We start from the raw sequence: 25771 nt of genomic DNA, 5'->3' as shown, positions 1-25771 counted from the left end.
CTGCATGACTGCCAGAATGTTCCAATCACGTCTCATCCCTCTCCAGCTTAAAACCCTTCGATGCGTGGCCCTGCTCCTCTCTGCCCTCCCATCTTCTCCTCACTCCCTGGTCAACTTCTGTTCCTCTGACACATCAAGTCCTTTCTTGCCCCAGGACCTTTGCACATACTATTGCTCCTGCCTGGAAGGCTCTTACCCCAGCTCTTCACCAGGCTGCTCACGCTCCTTCTTCAGGTCGCAGCTCAAACCTCACCTTCGTACACAGTACTTAGAGTTACCTTTGTTTTATCAATGTGTTTACTCATTTTTTATCTGTCCACCTCTCTGGGCAAGGATCACGTCTCTCTTGTTGACTGTCAGATTCTGAGAGCCTAGCACAGCCCCTGGTTTATGTCAGGTTAGAAAACAGGTACTTGTGCAATGGATGGCAGGTGGATGTGTGGATAAGTGTGGATATGTCGATGGATGGATGGATGGGGAAGAGGGTAGAGGGAGAGAGGGGCATATTAATGAACAGATAGAGGAGAAGGAAGGAAGGATGGACAGACGGATGGACGGACAGATGGATGAAAGGAAGGAAGGGAGGCAGGATGGATGGATGGATGGATGGTTGGGAGGATGGACAGGAGGATGGATGGACAGATATACAGATGTATATAGGGGTGGGTATACAGACAGATGAGTGTGTGGGTACATAACTGTGTGTGTGTGTGTGTGTGTGTGTGTGTATGACTAGAGAATGCAGGGGTGAGAGGTTGACAGGGAAATGGACGGGAGGCTACATGAATGGATGGATGACAGGGGTGGACGCTTGATGCACGAAGGTAGACAGATATACAGCTGTATGGGTGGCTGGGTATACGGCTGGCTGACCGGGAGAACAGGCACAAGACAGAACAGCCGATCCATATAGAGAAGAGGTCATCCGTGGAAAGATGGGAGGATGTGATCATTTCTGGCCCCAAGTCTAGAAGAGGCCCCAAGAGACCACAGCCAACCCTCTCGTACCTCCAGGAGGTTGAAGGCGTGACCTAGGGCGTGGATGGTCAGGTTGGTTGTGGCAGAACGGGGGAGGAAGGAGGCTGGAGAAAAGAGAATGGTCCTCTCCAGGTTGGCTCCCAGGCTGCCAGACACTAGGACAAGAGAGAGAAAGAGGGTCCGTCCCCTCCTGCCCCTCAAAGAGCAGGGTCTGGCCACTGAGGGGCGATAGCCTGGGAAAGGGAAAGACAGGGTGCGTCCTCTCTAGCAGGACACGTGTCTCAGCCTTAGGCCTTATCAAGAGCCCAGGGAAGGCCAGAAGGGTCACAGATGTATGTACCCATACCTGCTGAGAGCCAGAGAGAGGGCACAGCCAGGGCACCCCACCCTCCACCCCCAGACCTCCAGAGTGGCTGAGGTAGTCTGGGTGCCTGGGCTAGAATGGGGTTTCCTTCTGGATGCTCTGTGTCATTGTGATAAGGAGGCGACAGCCCCAGTGTGGAGCTAATCTCCTTGTTAACACCAGGGAGAAAGGTCTCCAACTCACAGGTGCGCCACAGAGTCAACGCTGATTTACACAGAAACAGACGACACTAAGGAAAGAGCATCCTCGATCCACATGTCCTCAAAGGGTTAGAGCTCCCGGGTCCCCAGGGCTTTGCGGCCCCAGAGCAGGACCGCACCTGCCCAGGATCGCCATACCAGAGCGGAAGGTGACATCAGAATAGGACGAGTGTTTCCAGGCCTCTGGCTGGAACTCCCGGCTCAGGATGTCCTCGGGGAGGGCCTCCTGGAGAGCTCGCTTCAGGGGGTCACCGGTCTCCAGCAGCTGCGTTAGGTGACTCCACACAAAGGAGCCCACTGGAGGCGGGTCACGGCCAGCAGGCAGGGGAAGGAAGAGGAGGGAGGAGGGGAAGGATGAACCTGGAGCTGACACAGTCCAGAGAAAAGAGCCCCCTGTGCCCCGATCCCGAGTCCTACTATGCCCACATGCCAGGGTATCCCTTGGGTATCCACACTTTCTTTCCAGAAATACTGGCAAACAGCAGTGCCTTAATGGAACGTGGAAATCTAGCCTGTGCACAGCACTGGGACATGCCTCTCCTGAAGGGAGAAGGAGGCATTGCGGGGAAGGCTCTGGCTTGACAGTCAGACCCAAGTCTGAATCTCAGTTCCACCACTCAGGAGCTGTGTGACCTCGGGCTGGTTACTCTCCCTCTCTGAGGCTTGGTTTCCTCATTTGTGAAATGCAGTAACCACCCATCTCCCAGGGCTGTTGGTGCAGACAAGTCAAGAGGAAGTCTGGGCCCAAAGAGCTGAATTATCTTTCAGGCTTGGCAAAGGTGTGATAAGCAATTTGTGATGGGGGTCCTCTTTCTCAGGCTCACTGGAGGAGAAAAAAATCAAACGAGCAACAGTGGGAGAGTCCAGTTAGGGATACTAGAGTCTAACTGGGAACCCTGAATCCTCTTGGTTGTCTCAGGCTCTCAGAAGGCCCAAGAGGGAGCTTCTAGAACAATCCATCGGGGCACCTGGGCGGCTCAGTGGGTTAAGCCTCTGCCTTCAGCTCAGGTCATGATCTCAGGGTCCTGGGATCGAGCCCCACATCGGGCTCTCTGCTCAGCAGGGAGCCTGCTTCCTCCTCTCTCTCTCTGCCTGCCTCTCTGCTTACTCGTGATCTCTCTGTGTCAAATAAATAAATCTTAAAAAAAAAAAAAAAAAAAAACAACAATCCATCAAGGAAGAGAATGGAATCAGGATTTGTTTCCACTGGGCAACACACAGAGGCCTGGTGCCCCAGGGCCTCCATCGAAGCTGAGCCCTTTGGCTGATGCCCAGGTGATAGGGCTTGGCCCAGTGGCCTCCCATCCCTCACACATCCCACCCCATCCCTGAAACTGCCAACGGACAGTTCCATCATCCAGCAGTACCGCTTCTTTTCCCTTTGGGGGGTACGGTTTCTTTAGAAGGTAATTCAGCAGAATCATAGACTTTTCAATGTGTACGCCCCATTACCTGGCCATCTGTCCTCTGGAAAATTATCCTACGGCTAGATTACCACAAGGTCTCAAAGGTGGATGCATGGAGAGGTTCACTTTGCTGGTTGTTTTTCATGGCAAAAACCCAGAAATGACCAAAATGCCCATCAGTGGGGACATGTCAAAGCGAATATGGTGTAAGCTCCTAGTATGATATCATGCAATAGGAGATAAGAGTCCACATGTCCTGATGTGGAAGGAGCCCCCAGAAATGCCAAAGGCAAAAAGCAAAGGCACAACAGTCTATAAAACATGATCCTGAGGTGCGGGTGTTTGGGAGATCCATGGACAGGCTTGTCTGTGTGCTCCCAGTTCTGCTGGGATATAGAAAAAATCTGTTTACCATGAATGCATTCAGGCAACGGGACTAGAGGGCCCAGGAAGAAGGAGGTAGGTTTTAGTTTTCCTATCCGCTTTGAAACTCTAAACAGCCACACACACACAGCCCTTAAAATGTTCTAAAGGTCTTTGTGTATGAACTCAGTTTATGCTCCCTCAAAGAGGAAGGTGCTGTGATCATCCCCACTTCACAGATACAGAAACAGAGACTCAGAAAGGCTTCGTAACTTGTCCAAAGGCACGCAGGTAGGAAGTGGCTGAGCTGGGATTTGAACCCAAGCTGTTGGGCTCCAGGCACTCAACTCACTGTCCATCAGGGAAAGATTTGTTGAAAATCAGTTGAACTTATTTTTCAAAGTTTCAATTTTAGGTTTAGGAACTGTGGCCAGAGACCCCTGTTTAAAGGGACCTCTCTGACCCCAGAAGGGATGTGAGATTCGCAGATGCCATCCCTCCTCTGTCTTGAGTCTCGCTTCCAGGTACTAGGTCGCAAACTGACCAGAGCTACAAGGGAAGCCACTGACTTCCATCCCTTTTTACAGATGAGGAAATGGAGGACCAGAGAGGAAAAGGGATGTGTGCAAGTTTATCCCATTGCCATATGTATGAGGCGGAGGTATGCCAGGCCAGTTTGGCCAGGTGGGGTGGCAAGAAAAGGAGAGCAGGAAGGGGTTAAGAGAGCACCCTCCAGGAAGCTCTGGGCCGGCCCCAGCACCCCCTCTCCCAGCTGCCCTGCTCACCCTGGGTGGACTGCTCGGCTGCCTGGGTCCGCTGCACCTGTGCAAACACGTCCTCACCAGGACATCTCATCAGGGCCAGGTAGGCATTGATGCGGATCTCAGCATCCTCCTCGGGGTTTTGGTATAGACGGGAGAGCGCAGATCGCTGGCTCGGGCAGAGCAAAGGCCATCACCTGGGGCCCGTCCACCTCCATCCCCCTCCACCCAGTAGCACAATGTCCCCCGAGTTATTCTGGCTCCAGTGGGGAGAGGGGGTGGCCCTGCTGCTCTGTCCCAGCTCACACAATCACAAAGTCTTCACTGCAGGAGGCCTCCCCGACACGCTCATCCATGGCCGGTTGTGGCCGGTGGTAGGGTCACTGCTAAGCCCATCCTCCCCCAGCCCTCCCAGCACAACCGTCCACCCATCCACTCTTGCAGAAATATTTACTGAGCACCTACTATGTGACCGGCACGGTGCTAGGTGATGGAAGCCACCTGAAGCTAACACTCTAGTGCAGGAAGACAAGACATCAAGCAAGGTTAAGATACGAAATATAGAACATATTAGGTGCTAAGTACTAAAAAGGGAAACATTAAGTGGGGAAGCAATTTCAGGTGAGAGAGCCAGGAAGGACCCACGGTGAAAGTGGTTTTTAAACAAAGACCTACAGGATGTGAAGAAGGGAAGCCTGGGGATGTTCAAGCGAAGGGAAAACAGCACATGCAAAGGGCCTGTGGCAGAAGTGGGCCTAGAGTGTCTGAGGAACAACAGGCAGCCTGGCGTGCCTGGAAGCAGTGGAGGGCAAGGGAAGGAGGAGATGAACCCAACGAGGTGCTAAGCAGGCCTGTGGTCAGAGCACACAGACCCTGCTAGGTCACTGTAAAGACTTTGGCTTTGACTCACAGTGAGAAGGGAACCACTAGTCCAGGGGCCAGCAAACCTTTGGGCAAAGGGACAGATGGTAAATTTTTCTGGCTTTGCAGGCCATGCCGTCTCTCCCACCACTGCTCAGCTCCGCAGCGAGAGCAAGACAGCAGCACAGACAACACACAGATGAGCAGGCACGGCCGCATTCCAGCAAAGCGCTGCGTACAAAGAGGCAGCAAATGGGGAGGGGCCTGCGGTCCAGAGCTCACCGCCCCCTGAACAAGAGGGTTTGCAGGGATGGCTTCTCTGTGGTTTGCAATCATATGCTTGTCTGTGCGCTTACTGGACAAGTATGTGCCTCCCACCAGACACGGGCTCTGTGAGAACAGAGACATGGGCTGTCATTCACAGCAGGGCCCAGCACATAGCAGGTGCTCAGTAAACGTGGTGAATGAATGACCACATAAAGAGGTGAACTGGCAAATGGTGGTTCAAGACCCACAGTCGCCCCATCGCCACCCTAGCCGATGACAGGCAGGAGCTCACATCTGCGGAGCAGGGGACCCTCCGGAAGGCCTGGATGGCCCCCAGCCGGACCTCAGGGGGGCAGTCCCTCTGGGATGCATAGGTACTCAGTGTGGGAGTGAGAGCCATGGCCGCCAAGCCTGCATTCCCAATCGCCTTCAGCACGAGCTGGAGCTGGAAAGAGATGGCGGTGGCGCCTTGAGGCCTGGGGGGGGAGAGGGGGGGCTCAGCCCGCCCACCCACGCAGCCTCGGGCTCCCCTGCACAGCTCGGGCCCCACCAAGGGGCTGCGCCCAGAATTCTGCTTGTCCTCACCTGCTCAGGGTCTGACGGATCCCGGAAGGTGCAGTTGGCCCCCAAGGCCTCTCCCAGCATCCTCACGAGGGAGCTGACACCTGGCAGGTGTCCGCAGGGCCCACCCAGGGAGGCACAGAGGTTGTGCGTCAGGGCCGAGACACCAAGGAAGGCACTGAGGCTGGTCCCCGGGGTCTGCAGAAGAGGCTGGGGACAGAAACCGGCCCCCCCACCCAAGCCCAGAAGGCTGGTGAGGTGGCCCTTCCCAGGTCTCCCCCCATAGAGCTGAGCCCCCACCCTGGCTGCCCACAGATTCCTGAAAAGACAGAGGCCTGGCCCACCAACCCTGAGAGTCTAAAGAGGCTGCTCCGAGCGGGGACTTGTCCACAAGTGTCCTTTCTAAAGCACCTGGGTGGCCCCGTGTATCAAGGAGGGAAGACCACGCCACTGGGCTGACCCCGGGAAGGGCGCTCAGCCACGTCCGAGGACGGTTTCGGCTGTCACGCCTGAGAAGCAGGCTTGTCCGCGTCCAGCCAGCAAAGACCCAAGCTGCTGCGGTAAGCCCTCTACTATGCAGGGCGGCCCCCACGATGAAGAACCACCCAGCCCCACCATCCACAGCGCCGAGGTTGAGAACCCCTGGGAACGGTCACCAGGTGGGAGGACCGAGGCGCTGGCGGGGACGTCCTCAGAGCAGGACACGGTGGAGTGGCCAGAGACGTTAGGGTAAATGGTTAGCAACCAACCCACCGCCCCCCACCCCAGGGAAAACGCCAGCCCTTGCGTGGAGCGCTTGCCAATTTCCAGGGTGTAAATGCTCCCACCACGTGCTCTCAGCAGACTCAGTGCTGCGGGGCCAAGAAGAGCCCGCGTCCGGCATGCTGGGAGCGGCGGCCACGCGGCAGGTGCACGCGCACAGCCAGCGTACGGAAGCCCAGCAGCAGGCATGCGCTGCAGGACCAGAATTGGGAATTAAGTCTCTATTACTTCTGTCTGTGTGAGCTCATCTGGGCGGTACGAGCAAGCGTGTATGTTCTCGTATGGGTGTGCACGTGTCCTCCAGCACACACGTCTATCCTGGGGCACGTGTCCCAGTGCATGTGGCTGCACGGGCTTGAGTGTGTTTGTGCACATGGGCAACATCAGTGTGTGCCTTGTGTATGTACATGCAGTGTATCCTGGGAGGCACGTGTGTAGCCAGGTGCGGGTCGCTGTCCCCACTTGTCCCTATGAGTACGGGTCGGGGGGACACATATATGTTGCATCTGGGTTTGGACGTCTACACGTGTAGGTATGTGTGCGTGCATCTTGGTGGGTATATCTCCATATGATTCAGTGTGTGGGTGTGTGGCCCCGTGTGGCCTCAGGGGAGTGTCCTTAGGGTACAGGAGTCTCCATATGTGTGTTTTCTTTGTGAAAGGAAGGGGATGTGCGGCTTGGAAAAGTACGCTCACCGTTAGCGTAGATTGGGCAAGTAAAGACAAACCCTCCCGATTTTCTGCATACAGCGGAGAGAGCGCAGGGGTTATGGAAAGTGGAGAGAAGCCACTCCAGCGCATGGGAGGAGGGTTCCCGCCGGCCAAAGGCTCTGCTCCACCAAGGATGCCGAGGGGAGGCGGGGCAGACTCGGGCCATCCAGCTCCAGACCCGGATGGAACTGGAGAGATGGTAGGGAGAGATGGGAGAACCCCGTGGGGAAGGCTGGGTGGCTGCAGCCACTCCTCTCGTTGCAGGACCCGGACAGCCAGGGCAGCTCAGGCCAGGGCTCCCGGAGCAGCCCAGCCAGGAATGATCCTCTTGAGTGGATGGCTGTCCTGGGGGGTCTGCCCCAAACTGCCAGGTTTCCTTCACAACCGATTTCCCTTTTCCAATGGGACTTGAATACTCACTCCTTTTGTCCCAAAACAACCCTCCCCAAGATACCAAACCGCAAAACTAGTAGGGAACAGAAAAAAAAAAAAAAAAAAAGAAGAAGAAGAAGAAGCGCCAGCACCCTGGGGAGCTCAGAAAGATGACTAGGCTGGATTTTCCAAACCAGGAACTTCTAACTCCCATTCTTCAAGAGACACCATTTGGAGAAGAAACGGCCAAGAGGTTGAATGCAGCCCAGCAATGGAACAGAGTCCGCAAGTGCGCGCGCGCGCACATGCATGCGCACGCACCTGTATACAGATGCACGTGCACGCGCACACATGCACATGCACGCATGCGCCCAGAGCACGGACGACTCTCACAGAGGATGCGGGAGAAAGAAGCCACACTTCAGGTGCACGTGACCTCACGGTATGAAGGTCAAGAGCAGGCAAAACTGAGTGATGGCCAGAAAGGGCAGCATCCCTGGGACCTGTGCGGTCACGGGTGGGGAGGGGCATGAGAAGTGGGTGGGGAGAAGCGGGAACCTCCCATCTTCTAGGACAGGGTGCGCCGGTGTAAAAGCATCAAGCCGGACACCTGGGCGCCGTCTCCTGATTGTGTGGTTTACTGCGTAATTTAAAACACGCAGCCCCTCCCTGCAGTGGGGGGCCCTGGTTGGGACCGAGCCGCAGACGGAGTCTGTGGGGCAAGCGGTGGGATCCGAACCGCTGGAGTCTGGTTAGTAACAACATACTAATGTCAGTTTCTCGGATGTGACGATGACATCCTGGTGACGGCGGACGTTAGCGCTGGGGGACCCTGAGCCACAGATACACGGAAACTCTGTACTAGCTTTGCAACTCTTCCGAACACAAAAAGTCATTCCGCAATAAAAAGTATATTAAAATACTCTCCTGCCGGCCTCCCATCTCCCTCCTCCACCCTTCTCTAACCCCCTCCCTCTTTTCCCTGGCCCCTCTCCCCATCTCCTCCCCCCCCAAAAACTTCCAGGCTGCAACAAGGGAACCCGCACCCCAGCACAGGTCCAGCACGCGCCCGGCACGCATACGTCCTTGTGGACCGGGCAAGAGAACAAGCAAACCCATCCAGAGAGATGCCAGCTCTGGCCTGGAGGACAGGCAGGCAGGATACAAAGATCTTGGGCTCTGTAAGCAGAGGGACCCTGACGGCTCTACTCACTGTGTCTCCCTGACAAGGGGTCACAGCAGCGACCCCTGTCGTGTGCAAGACACTTGGGACACATCACAGTTCCTTAATCTACAGAGTCTCCCTGCCATTGCCCCCGCCACACAATGGGGAAACTGAGGCACAGAAAAGTTCAGTACCTGGCTGGAGGTCATTGCGGTAAGGGACAAAGCTGGGGTCCAAATCTGGATCACCCCGCTCCATGCTGGTGTCCTCTGAATCCTCACCCACGACCCGCCTGGCACAGCAGGGTGAGGGGCGACAAGAGATGGTGCCCCTAGGGCAAGCGAGGACACACCCCATGGAGAAGGGGGGAGCAGCAGGGGGCCTCAGTTTCCTGCCATAGGGGCGCCATCCAAGCACCTACCTCCCAGAGGCATCATCAGGGTTCACTAAGACCTCCAGGTTGTTAACACCCTCGGCCTCGACTTCACACACGTTTCTTGGTTTTAAGACTCAGTAGACGTTATGTGTTTACAGTAACAAGAGTGGCTCTCATTTTAAAGTGCTCAGATGCAGTGCCGGACTCTGGGAGAACGAATTTACATGCAACATCCTGTGTCTGAACCCCAGCCCAGGAGGGAAGTACTTGTTCCATCCCCCTCTTCCAGATCAGAAAAACGGGCTCAGAGAGGTTAGGTCACCTGCTCAGAATCACCCAGTGGGCGGGACACTGTTGAGACTCAAACCCAAGATCTCTCTGCTCTGTCCCCACTAGTAACACAAGGGTCTGGCACGAAGGCCCGACGGAAGCGGGTCACCCCCAGTGTCCTTTCAGCAGCCAAGTGGGGAAAGGAGGACGGGGGGCCAGGTGGGGGAGAGGGGGCTCACCAGCAGCATGTGGACCATGGCATCCGTGGGCTGCGGGACGAAGGCCAGCGACCAGAGCCACGCCTCCCTCTCCTCCGCCTCCACCTCCCCGGACACGATGAGGTCCTTCATGAGGCCTACACAGGGCTCAGTGCCACAGGAGGGCAGGGCGTCCACCAGCGGCTGCCTACAAGAGATGCCTAGGAAGGTCAAGGAGGTGGCCTGCACCTGCAGAGCTCCTTCCAGGCCTCCTCTGGGCATCCCGGGAATGCTTTGAGGCTCCAGGAAGTGCAACCGACATGTGCCCAGGATCACACACCCCAACATGTGTCCAGGATCACACACCCACACAGCCCTGAGCGAGGGCTGGGACCCTAGCTTTTAGGGTCTACAGGGATAAGTGCAGCTCAATCCAAACCCTGGCAGGTCTGCCCCCTGCCCGCAGGAGAGAGTGGCTTCCAGCAAGATAAGCCCCACCCACTGTTCTGCTAAAAGGCTCGCCATGGTCACCAGGGAGGGGCCAGCACCCCTGCTATCAAACAGGAACCAAAGCCAGGAGGTGCTTTCTCCCCAAGGTCAACATCAAGACTCTTCTCTTCTTTTTGTAGATTGCAGAAAGGTTCGGAAGCTCAGAAAAGCTTTTTAACTTTTATGCAATGGTGGCTCTGAGTAGAGATGCAACTGAAGGAGAGGACGGTCCCCGGGGGCACAGCAGAAACAGGAGGCGCCATGAGCCAGCGGAGCACACAGCTGTGGGTAGACCGGGCCACCTACCCCCTGATGAGTGATGCCGGTGACTGGAGGGGACCAGACGCCCCACCCCAACCTGCCAAGCCACCCTCTGCCTGTAAATGGTCCCTGGCCTCAGTTTGCTCATCTGGAAAATGGTGATGCTGATGAATGAACCTGCCCCGACATGCCCGGGAGCCCTTGGAAACGCAGAGGTCACTTTGTCCAAGTAACGTCCTACCTGTTTTTCCCATCTCCCACCTTTGCACTCCTCTTTCCCTACAGATTTGGGCCCTGGAGAACCACACTCTGGCCCCATGTGGAGGAGACAGCAGAGGCAAGAGAACTCCAAAAAGAATCTACCCTCTCAGAAACTCCTAGATTTGGGATGGGTCTCTCGCCTCCCTGACTCCCAGCATCTACGTGGACCGGAGAGACACGGGCTTGTAGGAAAATCCAGAGTAGCAGGCCACGTATATGTCACCGGGGAAACAGGCGGTTCCTCCCAGAGTCTCCAGGCCCTTGTCTACATCAGACACCATTAAAACGTGCCTAAGTCAGACATCACTCCTAAGCCCATGGGTACCAGATGGAGAAGGTTCGAATCTCGCTTAGGTTCAAATCTCATCTCGGCTGTGTGACTCTGGACCAGTTTCCCAACGACTCTGGGCCTTGGTTTCCTTCTGCACACGTAAAGCAGGAAACAGAATAAAGCCACCTAGCCCACGGGGTCCTTGCGGGGGTCAAATCAGAGAATACGGGGGCGCCTGGGTGGCTCCGTCAGCTAAATGTTCAAATTTTGATTTCAGCTCAGGTCATGATCTCGGGGTCATGGGATTGAGCCCCCGCGTTGGGCTCCATGCTCAGCGTGGAGCCAGATTGAGATTCTCTCTCTCCTCCTTCTGCACCTCCCCCTACCCCACACACCCTCTTTCTTTCAAATAAATAATGTTTGAAAAAATAAAAATAAAGGCAAGAATACAGAGAGAGGGTTTCAAAAGGTGACTATGCCTTAGCCATTCCGTTTGGCAGTCATTCGGTTAGACACTTGGCAATGCTGACTTTACAGGGTTACCCTCTCCTTTCATATTTTGTAGCTGATAAGATTTTCGAGATCTTTTTGATAGCCTTTGAGAAAGTCCCAGACGTCTGCATCTCAGGGCCTGGAGAACCGCTGGACTTCGGGAAGGAGCCCTAAGCTCCTGAGCACAGCCCTGAGCTCAGAGAGCTCCTCAGAGATCCCACTTGGCCCCTGGGGTCTCTACACACCCCCTTGCAGGCCCCACATCAGAAGGGTCCAGGTGGTGGGATCCTAGCCTGGCTGGCTCCCCCCACCCACAGGCAGAGGGGGACCCAAGGCACATTGGAATGCTAATTCCAGCTGGAGCCAAGAGGGTCCCAGTCTGGGGAGAGAACAAAGCCTGTATTTATTCTGCCAGGCCTTTCAGCTTCAGTCCCAAGAGGGCTCGGCCCGTGGGAACTTCCAAGCTCCCTGCTTAATCACCTTCTTGGCAGCCATCCCCAGACTGAAGGACAAGTCAATATCCCAGGGATGAGAGGGGAGGAGATATCACCGTCCACGCCTCCATGGGGACCTGGGACAGTGTCAAGACAAGCCAGCCCCCCCCCATCCCCCAGACTGCCAGCCAGCTCCTGGTCCCCCTCCTCCGCGCAGAAAGGTCCTTACCAGTTGTCCCGGCATTTAAAGGAAGACTGTTGCCAGAGTGTCCTCAGCTCGTCTGGGGAGAGGCCCTGGAGCTCGGACACCAGCGTCGAGAACAGTTCTGCAGCCTGGGAATCAGAGGGAGGGGCAGCGTGAGAAACCAGGCAACCTGGGGGCAGGAGGGGATACCAGTGGGAAAGGCATTAGCATCATCTTCCGCCCAAGGTGTCCTGAGACCCAATGAAATGAGGCCACGTGTCTGGCCTTTTCTCCATGGAATCCCCCGGTACACAGGCTGGCCCATTTTTACTCTTTAACAAGCATTTAGTGGGCGCCTACTGTGTGCCAGGCCCTGCACTAGGAGCTAGGGACACGGTGGGGAGAAAAACAGACATGATATCCACATTTGTGGGCTTTAGGCTCTAATAAAATCAGTAAGTGTTCACCGTGACCGTATCTAGTTATTACAAGGAGTCTTAGCAGATTTTGTATAGGGAGATAGCAATATTTCTAGTATTTGTAATGAAAGAAATACACAAATGAGAAAAAGAAATACAAGAACGTTTTTCAGAATTCCGAGCAGAGATGGCTAAGAATGGTGTTGCAGGTTCTCTTTCTTATGGGCAGGCCTGACCAGCACAGTCCCTTAGGGTCCAAACACGCCCGAGGAAATAAAGGACTATATTCAGAGCCCGCACTGCTGAGATCTCAGGAGATACATGGTTTGGTCCTGGCTGGCTGCTGGTAGCGCCCACGCTTTCCCCACGCTTGGCCAACGCCAGGACTGAGCCCTTCCCCCGCCCCACCTCCTGGACACCCAGGGGTCCCTTGGGGCTGGGAGCTGCGTGTCTGGCCTCAAGCCTCCTGTGCTGAGTGGTGGGGACCCAGTTTCCGTGCACACAGCTTGGCTCAGCAAGACACAGGCTGCAAACCAGGCCCCTCACCGGCCAGCACGTCTGCCCCCCCAGGGTCCAGGCAGCATTCCCATAGCGTGCCTTCTGTTAGCAGAGCTGGTGGCTACCCTTAGTGCTGTCTCTCGTTCCCTGTGCAGAACACCCAAGCCAGCCCCTTGTTGGGGCGGGAGGTGGGGAAGTGACGGCTGGCCCTGACTGCTATCAGCCTTAAAGACTGCCCCCAAAGCTCGGGGCAGCTACCCTGGGGCCTCTCAATTCCAGGCCTGCTGCCTGCCTTCTGGAAGGGCTCAGACTCTTTTCCTTCCAGTGCTGCCTTTCCCCAGCAACACCCGAGATCCTCTGGGCTCAGACACACATGCTTCTAAGTCCTCCAGCTAGCATGCACACTGCTGTCCCTAGCCAAGCATGCCTCCTCCTCCAGGAAGGCCTCCAGCTCCAAGTGTTGGCATCAAGACTAGCTCTCCAGAGCCAGGCATGCCCGGAAGGATCTCAACAGCTCGTCCTGGTTTCCCCCTCAGCAGGGAGAGAAGGGAGAAGCCTGTCCACTAATAACAAGAACACACAGTATTAATACCACCAGCGCCGGTGACCTTGAGCGGAGCCTCTGCTGTGTGCCAGGCACCATTCTAGGCCATGTGCACGCATCATCCCGTTTGACCTTCACAACACCCTATGCAGAGCAGCTGTCACTGTCCCCACTTAACAGAGATCTGCGACTCTCTGAGCGCTTACGTCAGGGGCCAGGGGTCTCAGCGCTGAGTCAAGAAGTGAACCCAGGCCACTTAGCTCCTAAACCCACAGTCTTAACCAGTGTCCTCCGGGTTGGCCGGGGGGGGGGGGGGGGGGGGGGTGTAAAAACAAACAAAAACCAAAAATCACAAGAGAAAGGAAAGCCCTGCTTTGTCGCAATTGCTGATTTCCACAGTGCCAATACCCCCGAGGCGGCCCCTCCCCAGCGCTCCACAGGCAGCATGGGATGCAGACTCCCGAGGAGCAGCACGGAGGTGCCATGGTGCGTCCTGTTCCCACAGGCACCAACAGCGGGTGCAAACGACCTCAAGGGTGGAGGTCATGGGCAAGCAACAGTTCTGAGTACTCACTACTTGTGTTTCTAACGGGATTTATTTCTAACTCAATGGCTCATAATGTCTGCATGGAACAACCAGACTGCAGGATTCCTACCGTCAGCTCTGATACACCATGGTCTACCCTTGGCTGTACACAGTTGGCGTTTAATGAAGACCCATGACTTGGGCTCCCTATTCTTAGAATACTGGATGCTAACCCCGAGCTGTGCTGTCTCCAGAGGCGGTGGGGGGGGGGGGGGGGTGACCCACCCTGCCTCTGTTTCGGCCTCCTCCCGCATGGCTGACTGATGCTCACGGCTCCGCAGCCCGCTGCCCCCCACGTTGAAGCTCCCGGGCCTCTCTGCAGAGGGTCAGTCTGGGGAATTTGCTCTCTATTGAACACAGAGTCCCGGTTTTGTTTCCAAACCGAAAAACCAATCTTGTCTCCTGCCCACCGACAATGGAGAGGGGCAGGGGCATTCCACACTGAAGCTGCGGAGGTCGGTCCCCCCGGCAACCAGGCGGGGCCCCCTCACTCCTCCGGGGGCAGGGGGCAAGGAGTTGCGTGCTGTGCACTGAGGCATCCCTGGAAAGCCATTTTCAGGAACAAGGTCCTCAGCCACTCACCCCCACCCCAGGGGACCTCCCCAGTGGGAACAATGTACTTCCTTCCTCGAGCTATAAATACCCAGCAGCCGACCTGTGCCCTCTGGGGCTGGGGCCGCCAGTCTCCCGGAGGGGGAGCGGCAGGCTCACAGCACGCCTTGCCCTGAGTCACCTCTGCCAGGGGGAAATGCCCAGTCCGGGAGTCAGAGCATGCTCTGGGGGCCAGACGAAAGGAAGCAGGCCTGTCCTGCGACTTCCCAGCGGGTCACGAGGATCAGCAGCATGACAGCACAGAGGCTGCGAAGCAGCCATTCTTAAAGAGGGGTACGGGGCAGCACCTGGAGACATTCTGGTGCTCACAACTGGGGAAGGGGTACTGCTTACACCCTACCGTGCACAGGACGGCCCCCACAGTAAAGAATGATCTGGCCCAGGGGGCCAGTCGCATCAAGGTAAGAACCCCATTGTGGGGGCAGGCCGCCTGGTTTGACGACTGGCACGGTCACTTACTGGCAGATGGCCTGGAGGACCATCTCATGAGGTGTTCCCTTGCCCATGGGCTGCTCTCTGACTCCCACAGAAGGCCCCGGTGACTCCCACCGGATCGACAAGCTGGGAACCCGGCTCCCAAAACAGCGAGGATAGAGATCCACACAGACACAAAATGCGTAGTGTGTGTGCGTGTGTGTGTGTGTGTGTGTGTGTGTGTGTGCACTACGCATGTGGTATACTCATACACAATACAGTCTGCTTCTTCAATATTTTCTACCACATATTTAAGTTTAATAATTTCTACAAGTTTAATAATTTCTACACATATTTAATATGTAGTCCAAAAAGACAATATCGTCTCCCTACGTATTCAATATATTGTTCAATATTATATATTTTCTCAGGGTCTTTCTGAATCTGATACTTCTCTCCCCACCTCCCACCTGCCACCCAGACCATCGTCCTTCATGTCACGTCCCCCCGCGTTACTGCAAGAGCCTTTTAGGGGGGCTTCTGGCATCCTGGCTGGCCCTCAGTCCGTTCTCCAGCCCCAGCCAGCGTGAGAGTGTTAAAATGCACATCAGATCGTGACCTCCCTCCTCTGCACAACACCCTCCACGGCACCCTGACGGCTAATCCCAGCCCACACCTGCCCGGTCCCAGTTTCAGGGCCCGGGGTCTGGGCATCGGTGTATCTGAGAAGCGCCCACACCCCATGCTGCCAGGAAGGCTGAGCTTTGGAGGGCGACGGTGTGCCTGGAACACTCAGCACCATGCCTATAGCTGGGGACAGAGGCCCAGCTCTGCCCATCCCGAGTGACCAGTTTGGGTTCCCCAAATCCTAGGTCCAGTGTAAGCAGCCAGTGAAACGGGTATGATCCGGAATAAATAAGCAAGGATTGTGGGAACCCTCTCGGGCTGTTACCAGACCAGAGGAAAAACACTCCTTTCTGTTCTCAGCACACAGGCACTGGGGCCTGAATCAGAAAAATCCCCGTTATCTCTCATGCCTTCCATGGGAGGCCGGGGCTCTCAGGCTAAGTCAGCAGCGACTCTGGACTGGGGCAGAAATCCCGGCTGCGGAGGAATTCTCCACAACGTCAGCGGTAGTGGCACCCAGCGCTGTGAAGGGCAGGATTGTGGGAGAAAGATCGTTCTGTGGGCTGGAACATTCTAGAAATCATCCTGACCATAAGACCTTGCAAGAGCCAGCCCCACTGGTCCTCACCGTCCAGCTCCAGAGAGGCTGGGTGGCCTGCTCTCCAGACCTGTCCTCAGGGCTCAGGCTCTGGATTCTGGTCTTTCCAAGCTCTTTTCAGAGTTCCTTCCCCCTAGATTTCAAAGAGACCACCCCAGGTCTCAACCCCAGTGTCTTCTGCTTGAGACTCCTAGTCCAAAGTGGTCACTTAGTCACATCCCTCTCCCATTCAGAAAGCCAGCCTGAGAGCCCAACAGGACTACTTGTCCATATACAGAGGAAAGAAAGGCCTTCTCTTTGCTCACATCCTATCTGTACTGGGGCACAAGGTTTGGCACACACCCCTTCTTTTGCTTGTGTAACCAGGCACAGCTATGCAGTGCACAACCTATGCAACTGTACATAGCAGCTCTGATCCTGAACATGTAGATCATAAAAGATTTGACAAAAAAAGAAAAGGGTGTGCCAGGGACCCAGGCCAGATTCTGGCTTAGGACTGGAGAATGCACTTACCTCAAAGCTCGTGGTCTGAGCCAGACACAGTTTCCTCACTGATGCATCCACCATGACCACCGTAGCCTGAGACGGTGTTTCCTCCCATTCGTACAACAGGTTGCTTGGAGTTACATCTCCATCATCTGGGTCTGATACGGGAAGCCCTAGATGGGGATGACCATATGGGGGAATGCCAGAATGAGAAGAAGGTCCCCTGAGAGCCACCCCCAACCCTACCAATGCTTCCTTCTGCATGTTTCTGACAAGGGGTGTAAGGGGGGGGTGGGGACATGTGCAAGGAAAATCATGGCAGCACTGTTGCTACCAGCAAAAGACGGAAACCACCTTTACACCCATCTGTGAGCGATAGTCAAATAAGGTAACTCCAAAGCCCTCGTGGGATGGACAGAGAAAACATGAGAAGTCCCTCCATGCAATCAAAGGTTATTTCAGAAATAAAAAGGTCAGACACCTGCTACAATGTGAACAAACCTTGAAACATATTAAGTGAAAGAAGCTAGTGATAGAAGGTTCTATCATACCATATGATTCTATCCACATGGTATGTCCTGACTGGGCAAATCCAGACAGACAGACTGGTTGCCAGGGGCTGGGGGAGACAGGGGGTGATGGCGGGGGCGGGGGTGGTGGTGAAATTTGTTTGTGGAGTCACGGAAATGTTGCAAAGTTGGTTGCCATGGTAGGTGTAGGACTCTGACTATACTAGAAGCCATCAAATTATACACTTTAAATGGATTAATTGTACAGCAGGCCAATTAAAAATTTTTTAACTGAAAAATAAAAAATAAAAATAAAACTACTTATGGGGCACCTGGGTGGCTCAGTCAGTTGAGCGTCCAACTCTTGGTTTCAGCTCAGGTCATGATCTAAAGGGTGATGAGATCAAGCCCCGCATTGGGCTCTACGCTCAGCATGGAATCTGCTTGAGGTTCTCCCTCCCTCCCTCCCTCTCCCTCCTGCTCTCCCTTTCTCTCTCTCAAAATAAATAACTCTTTAGGGGCCCCTGGGTGGCTCAGTCAGTTAAGAGTCTGCCTTTGGCTCCAGTCATGATCCAGGGGTCCTGGGATCGAGCCCCACATCGGGCTTCCTGTTCAGTGGGGATCCTGCTACTCCCTCTCCCTTTTCCCTTCCCCCACCCCACCCTGCTTGGGCTCTCTGGCTCTGTCAAATAAATAGGTAAAATCTTAAATCTTTAATCTAAAATCTTTAAGGAATAATAAAAAAATAAGTATATCATTAAAAACAAAATAAAACCACTCACATCCTAGTGAAACAAAATAAAACCACCCGTATCTTCACTAGGATACCACTAGACACGACCAGCTGCCCCCTCACGGCTAGCACGGTGCCCGAGGGAGTGCTCAGGAGGCAGGTTCTTAGCCAGTATTCCATGGGGCCAGAGAGGATGCTGGGAAACCACAGGGCTCCATTCCCACCTGCCAGGCTCTCCCGCAGTGGAGCAGTGAGCCTGGGCTCAGAAGTACAAGGGCTCCCGGCCAGGGCTACAGAACGGAGCTGCGGGTTCGAGTCTCCGCTCTGCCTCTCACTGGCCGTGTGACCTCAGACAAGTCCTCTTACCCTTGGAGGCACTGTTTCCTCATTTGAAAATGCAACTAATAACAGTACCTTCCTAATGGTACCCTCACAGTAAGAACCAAATTAAATAATCCACATAAAACATTCAGCACAGCTCGTGGCCTGAGTAAATCCTTCCCAAGCATCAGCAGTTGGAAGCATTTTCATTATTCAGAGAAACCGTTTTTCAGTCATGCCAAATTATCTTTTTCCCTCAGATGCACGCCTTGTTTCTTTCTTCCCATACAAAACTGGAGGAGAGAGCCAGGCTCTGGGGAATGCTATGTGTTGGCAGAGACTTCCCAGAAAAATCAGGAAAACTGAGTCAGCTTGCCTCCCGTTCCCCAAAAATGGTCAGGTCATCAGATGGAAGGTTTTGTGGGGGAGGTTCCCCACCAAAGCAGGGAACCAGAAGATTCTATCTCCACTCAAGACAACCCAGAGAGCAGGTCAAGACCAAGCCTGAGCCATCTGAGCCAGCAGAAACTTCTGGAGAAACTTCTAGAAAAAGAGCCTGACTCTTCTGACTATAGCCATTTTCAGAAGTGATTCAAGACAGAGCCTAGGCCTGCCTGAGCCCCTCCACAAAGGGAGGTCCCAAGACTCCTCTGAGGGCCCTCACGTCCACCCTTGGTCACCTGTGACAGCCGGCTCCAGGGACATCTCACGCAGCAGGGTGAGCGAGTTAAGGGTCCGCATCTGCACTGCACTTGCCTTCTCCGAGAGGGGCCCCACAGTGTCCAGCTCTGTGCAGGAGGCCTCCCTCAGCACACCAGCCTGGAAGCTCTGGAGGCAGATGAGGCGGGAGGCCAGGCCAGCCTGCTGGACCACAGGGACGGGGAGAGGCAGGGGCTCAGGGGAGGCCCAGGGTGGGGTACACCGGGGCCTTTAACAGGGGACCTCAGCATCCCCCCCCCCACCCAACCAACCTGGGTCATAGTACCAGCAGCCCAAGCAAAGCCTGATCGGGGCTGGGGGGGAGGGGGTCGGTGAGGGAGTCCAGGGGAAGGAAGATGGTCCCAGAAACAGGCACCTGCATGGGAGGCCAGATATCAAGTCTTTGTCTAATAGTACTTAAGGGCATCAAGGATCATCTTTTTTTCTTCCCCAGAAACGTACTATTTACAAAACACATTCTCTGCAGGGAGCTGTGGGCAGGACGGGAGGAGAGGAAGCGAGGAGCCAGGCCGCCAGCAGGAGCAGAGTGGGGGAGAGAAGGGGAGAGCGAGGGGGGAGGAAAGCTGGAGATGGGGCAGGAGGAAAGGAGAAAGAAGGACAGGGAAAGGAAGGGACTGACCGTGTAGATGTGTGGATGGGGCAGGAGAGGAGTTGAGGGAGGAGGAGAAGGAAGGCGGGACTGGGGGACTGGGTGGGAAGACCCGAAGGCCCTTACCTCCTCCCGTGGCAAGGCCTGGGAGCGCAGAGAGGAGCGCACTCTGCGCAGGGAGCAGCCGGCCAAGTCCTTGGTCTTGCGCAGTCGGGTACCCTGTGGCTGGTACGTGGTGGGACACCTGCCCAGGACGTCCACCTGGGCGAGCGGGACCCCAGTCAGCTACCTGTGAGTGCCCAGCTCTGCCCCCGTCCCCGCCCCCTCCAGGCTCCTGCCTCACCTCTTCGAGGGTCTGGGGGCCAGGAGCATCCGGGAGCCCCTGCAGGAGGCTCAGTACTGCGCGCTTCATGTTCAGCGCCCAGCGGGGCTCTGCCCGGTGGGGACACAGGTGGGCCACGCGCCCTGCCTGCAGGACGAAGCGCAGCGGGTGGCGGCCCAGGGCGGCGCTGGGGACGGTAAGCGGGAGTCACACAGAGGCCCTCCGAGGCGCCAGGCCAAGTCTTCACTGTGGGGGCCGTGGTACCCCTGCTCCCACTGCTCTAGGTCAGTCGGCCTAGGAACCCCCCTGGGGAACCCAGCATCTTCCCAAATAGCCTTGCTTCCCGCTTCAGCTGTTCTCTCCGGCAACTGGTAACTTCGGAATCCAACACAAGGGGCAGCCGACTCTGCTCAGAGCTGCCCCCCCTTATTAACACTTGCCCCCAAATTACCTGTGCTGCCCAGCCCCAAAGAATACAAGTCCGCACTTGTAAGAGCTTTCTGAACAAAGATTCTCATTCTCCCAGCCCACCTGGGAGGCACCTAGCATCGCTACACACACACACACGTGTTACAGAGGAAAGGACCAGAATGTGACTGGTTCCAGACACCAGCTGGGATTTGAACCCAGGCAGGAAGGCAGGCAGGCTCCAGGGTCATGGGTCTCAGAACTCTGACCACCCCCCCACCCACCGCAGGAAGTGACTTGAGACCCCATCACTGTGCAGATGAGGAAAAGAGACCCACACATCACCTGGACCAATGAAGCCTGCGTCCTGCATCCGCCAGGTGAGTGGATGGGATGGGGGAGGTGATGGGCGGGGACAGCCCCACCATTTTGCCCCCAGGGGTGGGCAGAGTAGAGCCAAACTCCAGGAAAGTGTCCCTACTCATACCTCCCGGGGAGGTCACTGCCCTTCTCCAGCCCCAGCAGGAATCTGGGGGCCTTCTGGGAGCAGCCCCCCTGGGTCTCAGGCCTGGCCCTAGAGAAATGCTAATGGTGCCCGCCCCTGCCAGAATAGCAAATGTCAGTCCGGCCTCAAGGAGCTGACAGCCCCCAGCCCCGTGACTTAGCATTTCTGATGAGGGGCCCACGGACAATAGCCCACACTCCCCCTGGGAGGAGACCACCCTAGGCCTTTCAGCGGGGATCCATCTGCCCCCACAGCATCCCCCATCCCTGCACCCCCCCCACACACGCACAAAGCCTTTTTTTTTTTTTTTAACAAATGAATTTGCAATAAAAAAGGAAGAGGAATCTGCAGAGATGGGCTTGTCTTCAGTCTGGCGGCTGGACTGAGCTTTGAGGCCACAGAGGCCACTGTCAGCGAGTCCTGGGAAACAAGCCGGAGAGAGAATTCCAGGCTTGGTCCTTGGTTGGGTCACAAAAGGGAGGCTTAGCTTGGGATGGGAAAGGCCATGGGTCTCCAAAAAAACCCCCATCTCAGCAGAGATTGGGGGGGGGCTGCTTTAATGGAAGATACCAGTGTCTTCCAGAATGCACTCAAGGACAATGCCCAGAGGCTGCCTGACAAACACAGAATCTGGACGTGCTGGGGGCGACTGGCAGGGAAACAGGAGGTGAGTTCCATCCGCCAGGTAAGGGAAGGTCACTGAGAGTGACTTAAGCCTCCTACATCGCGTCCTCGTCAATGATCTGCTCTGGGAGCCTACAAGGTCAAAATCAGAGGGGGTGTCATTCTTCCAATCTAACTTGGTGCAGCCAGCGCCTGGCAGCTGTCGTAAGAAGATACGGGGCTCACACGTCCTGTCCCATGAGGAGCAAGACCTAGTGTCTTACCTCAAGTTCTCCGAGTCCTTCAGAACGGCCACCTCGGACCCCAGGATAGACATCACCTGGAATTCTTGGAGCTGAAGCAGAAAGGCCCATGAGTCAGGGACCTCTCCCGGGATACCCAGGACCTCACTAGCTCCCCTACGCACAAAGCAGTTCTGGGGTCCAGCAGGAGACACAGCCCCAGGTAGGAGGTAGGCAGAGAGATCCCTCCCTTGGGCAGAAGGTTCTAGTTCCTAGATGGGGAAGGCCAAGGATCTCCAAAGGTAAATAGGAAAAACATCCAGGGCCTACCGCTCCCCAGTAAATGTTCGGAAGGTTCACTCTACTTTCTCCTGTTGCCCAAAAGGCCCTGGAAACTGGAGTAAGTAAGAGATTCCTGTGGCTTTCCAGTAAAAAACAGACGCTTCCGAGAGCAGTCTTAGATTGATAGCAATGTTGAGAAGGATGTACAGATTTCTCATATACCCTATGGATACCCAAACCCACGCCCCCCCCCAACCGAAACCCCCACCAGCATAGCACATGAGTTACAAACACATCATCACCGCCCGAAGCCCAGGGCTTACACCGGGGCTCACTCCGGGGGGTGTGCGTTTTGTGGGTTTGGACACACGTACCATGACACGCATCCACCATTAGACCATCATACAGAAGTTACCATGCCCCAGGATTTCACTTTTTCCAAAGTGACTTATCTTCACTCATCTTGTCTAAAACCCATTTCCTCTCTCCCCTGAAAACCAGCTCCCCTCCGCCAGCAGAGGGTCTGTGATCTCGCCAGTCCCCAGGCTTGAAACGTCGGGGTGAAATACAGTCCCCCTTGGCCCCGAGAGGCTGTCCGGGACAATGGATCCCTCAGGCATGGAACGGACACCGCTTACTGGCCGACCACTTGGTTGAAAGCTGCCCACGGCGACTGTATTCCATATGCCCGGGTTTTCCATAGAGACATAGAGACATGGAAGATCGTTTTTGAAAACCCACTGAGCTGTATACCTCAAAATGGTTAAAAAGAGGGCGCCCGGGTGACTCAGTCCATGCACCATCCAACTTGATTTTGGCTCAGGTCATGATCTCAGGGATGTGAGATCGAGCCTCACAGTGGACTCGCCTATCAGCAAGGAATCTGGTTCTCTCGCTCACTCACTCTCCCTCCCCACTCCTTCCCCCTCTAAGATAAATAAATCTCTAACATATATATTTTTTTAAAAATGAAGATCTGGGGCGCCTGGGTGGCTCAGTGGGTTAAAGCCTCTGCCTTTCGCTCAGGTCATGATCCCAGGGTCCTGGGATCGAGCCCCGCATCGGGCTCTCTGCTTGGCAGGGAGCCTGCTTCCTTCTCTCTCTCTCTCTGCCTGCCTCTCTCCCTACTTGTGATCTCTGTCAAATAAATAAAATAAAATTAAAAAAACAAACAAAAAAAATGAAGATCTGAATAGAGCTACCCATGACCCAGCAATCACACAACTAGGTATTTACCCTAAAGATACAAATGTAGTGATCCGAAGGGGCACGTGCACCTGAATGTTTATAGCAGCAATGTCCACAACAGCCAAACGATGGAGAGAACCTAGATGTCCATCAACAGATGAATGGATAAAGAAGATGTGGTAGATACATACAATGGAATACTATGCAGCCATCAAAAGAAATGACATCTTGCCATTTGCAACGACCGGATGGAACTAGAGGGAATTATGCTGAGCGAAATAAGTCCGTCAGAGAAAGACAATTATCATATGATCTCCCTGATATGAGGAATTTGAGAAATAAGAGAAAGGATCCGAGGGGAAGGGAGGGGGAAAAATGAAGCAAGATGAAACCAGAGAGAGAGAGACAAGCCTTAAGAGACTCTTAATCTCAGGAAACAAACTGAGGGCTGCTGGGGGGTATTGGGTAGGGGGTAGGGAGAGGGCGGTTGGGTGATGGACACTGGGGAGGGTCTGTGCTATGGTGAGTGCTGTGAACTGTGTAAGCCTGATGACGCACAGACCTGCACCCCTGAAACAAGGAATACATTAGATGTTGATTTAAAGTGTAACAATAAAAAAATGAAGATCCGGTACAGACTGTGATGTGGATGAACCTTGAAAACATTTACACTAAGTGAAAGAACCCGGACACAGAAGTTGACACGTTGATGGCGGTATTGATGGCGATAAGTGATTCCACTTCTGGGCGGCACCTCCCCAGCCAATTCCCAGAGGCAGGAAGTGAACCAGAGGTCCGGGGGGCCGGCGGGGAGGAGGAAGGGGGTGCTACTGTGTGGCGGGTACGGTGCTTCTGTTTGGGATGATGAACAAGCAGCTGGAGACGGTAGCTGTAATCACATATGTAATTTGTACGTACGTACGCATTTACAGAACTCAGTTAATGCATTTGTTGCCACGGAATTATACATTGAAAATGCGTTAATGAAATAGGAGGGGCTCCTGGGTGGCTCGGTGGGTTAAGTGTCTGACTCTTGATCTCAGATCAGGTCTTGATCTCCGGGTCCTAAGTTCAAGCCCCACATTGGGCTTTATGCTGGGCACAGAGTCTGCTTAAATAATTAAGTACATAACTAATTAATTAGTAAACTTTGTGATATATATTTTACCATAATTTTTAAAAAGGACTAAGGGCATCTGGGTGGCTCAGTTTAAGCATCTACCTTTGACTCAGGTCATGATCTTGGGGTCCTGGGATCGAGCCCCATGTTGGGCTCTCTGCTCAGTAGGGAGTCTGCTTCTCCCTCTCCCTCAGCCCCATCCTACTGCTCATTCTCTCTCACTCTGTCCCTCAAATAAATAAATATCTTTTTAGGGGCGCCTGGGTGGCTCAGTGGATTAAGCCGCTGCCTTTGGCTCAGGTCATGATCTCAGGGTCCTGGGATCGAGCCCCGCATCGGGCTCTCTGCTCCACAGGGAGTCTGCTTCCTCCTCTCTCTCTGCCTGCCTCTCTGCCTACTTGTGATCTCTCTCTGTGTCAAATAAATAAATAAAATCTTTAAAAAATATATATCTTTTTAAAAAGAATAAAAAGAAGCCAGACACAGAAGAGAAAGAATATGCCACCTGATGCCATCAGAGAAAAAAGTCCAAAGACAGGCCAAACTAATCCACGGCGTTAGAACTCAGATGGGTCTTTGGAAAAGTGACCGGAAGGGAGACTGGGGCAAGGTTAGAGGGTTTGTGTGTCATTTCTTGATCTGCTGGTGAGTACACACACGTTTTGTTTGTGAAAATCCATTGTTCCGGAAACATCTTTTCACACTTCAATTGATGGCTTCCTGAGCGCATGTAAAATTTCCATTTTTACCAAAAATCTTTAATAAAAGCCAGTTTTTTTTAAATTCTTGAAAACATTGGACATTATCTATTTTTTAAATTGTTTTTCAGAGAGTGCAGCAGCAGAGGCGCAGAAGGAGAGAGAGACTCTTAACCAGCCTCCACGTCCAGTGTGGAGTCCAACAAAGGCTCCATCTCACGGCGCTGAGATGGTGACCCGAGCCGAAATCAAGAGTGGGACACTCCACCGACTGAGCCACCCAGGGTCCCACCAATTTTTTTTAATGCTAAGAACAAAGCAACCGAATCAGCAGCAGCACACCATTTGCTTTGTGAAAACTATCCCCATGGGGGAAAAAAACCAAGTGGCTGCTGGTATTTTGAGGGACACGAGCAGACAAAGACTCCACCAAAGTAGCAGGTCTGAGCCAAACAGACATTCTGGATGGTTTAAGATTTCAGAGGCAAGACTGCCTCGGTGGCTCAGTCAGTTAAGCATCTGCCTTCGGCTCAGGTCGTGATCTCAGGATCCTGGGATGGAGCCCCGCATCGGGCTCCCCTGCTTGGTGGGGAGTCTGTCCCTCCCCTACCCCCACTTGTGTGCTCTCTCACTCAGTCTCGCTCTCTCTCATAAATAAATAAAATCTTTAAAAGGGAAAAAATTTTTCAGAGGCAGCTCAGAGTCACCCCATGGAAGACCCTATCCTGTGATCTACGTGAAA

General features: G+C 54.4%; 1 protein-coding gene across 1 annotated transcript in view; it reads right to left on the bottom strand.

Moving 5' to 3' along the window:
• The window catches only part of LOC123933621, a 126249-nt gene that overhangs the window by 95099 nt on the left and 5379 nt on the right, over nt 1-25771 (bottom strand). Inside the window, exons 4-15 of the mRNA XM_045992959.1 lie at nt 21784-21854; nt 20005-20170; nt 19788-19922; nt 19033-19213; nt 16817-16947; nt 12051-12154; nt 9656-9821; nt 5786-5971; nt 5493-5645; nt 4097-4241; nt 1681-1839; nt 1009-1133 (exon numbers count right to left, since the gene is read on the bottom strand). Of these exons, the coding sequence (XP_045848915.1) occupies nt 1009-1133; nt 1681-1839; nt 4097-4241; nt 5493-5645; nt 5786-5971; nt 9656-9821; nt 12051-12154; nt 16817-16947; nt 19033-19213; nt 19788-19922; nt 20005-20170; nt 21784-21854 (1722 nt within the window). The remainder of the gene's footprint in view (nt 1-1008; nt 1134-1680; nt 1840-4096; nt 4242-5492; nt 5646-5785; nt 5972-9655; nt 9822-12050; nt 12155-16816; nt 16948-19032; nt 19214-19787; nt 19923-20004; nt 20171-21783; nt 21855-25771) is intronic.

This window comes from Meles meles, chromosome 21 (genome assembly GCF_922984935.1).
Source record: "Meles meles chromosome 21, mMelMel3.1 paternal haplotype, whole genome shotgun sequence".
Lineage (NCBI taxonomy): Eukaryota > Metazoa > Chordata > Mammalia > Carnivora > Mustelidae > Meles > Meles meles.
Note: the sequence above shows the minus strand (reverse complement) of the source record. Positions and strands in the feature narration are given on the sequence as shown.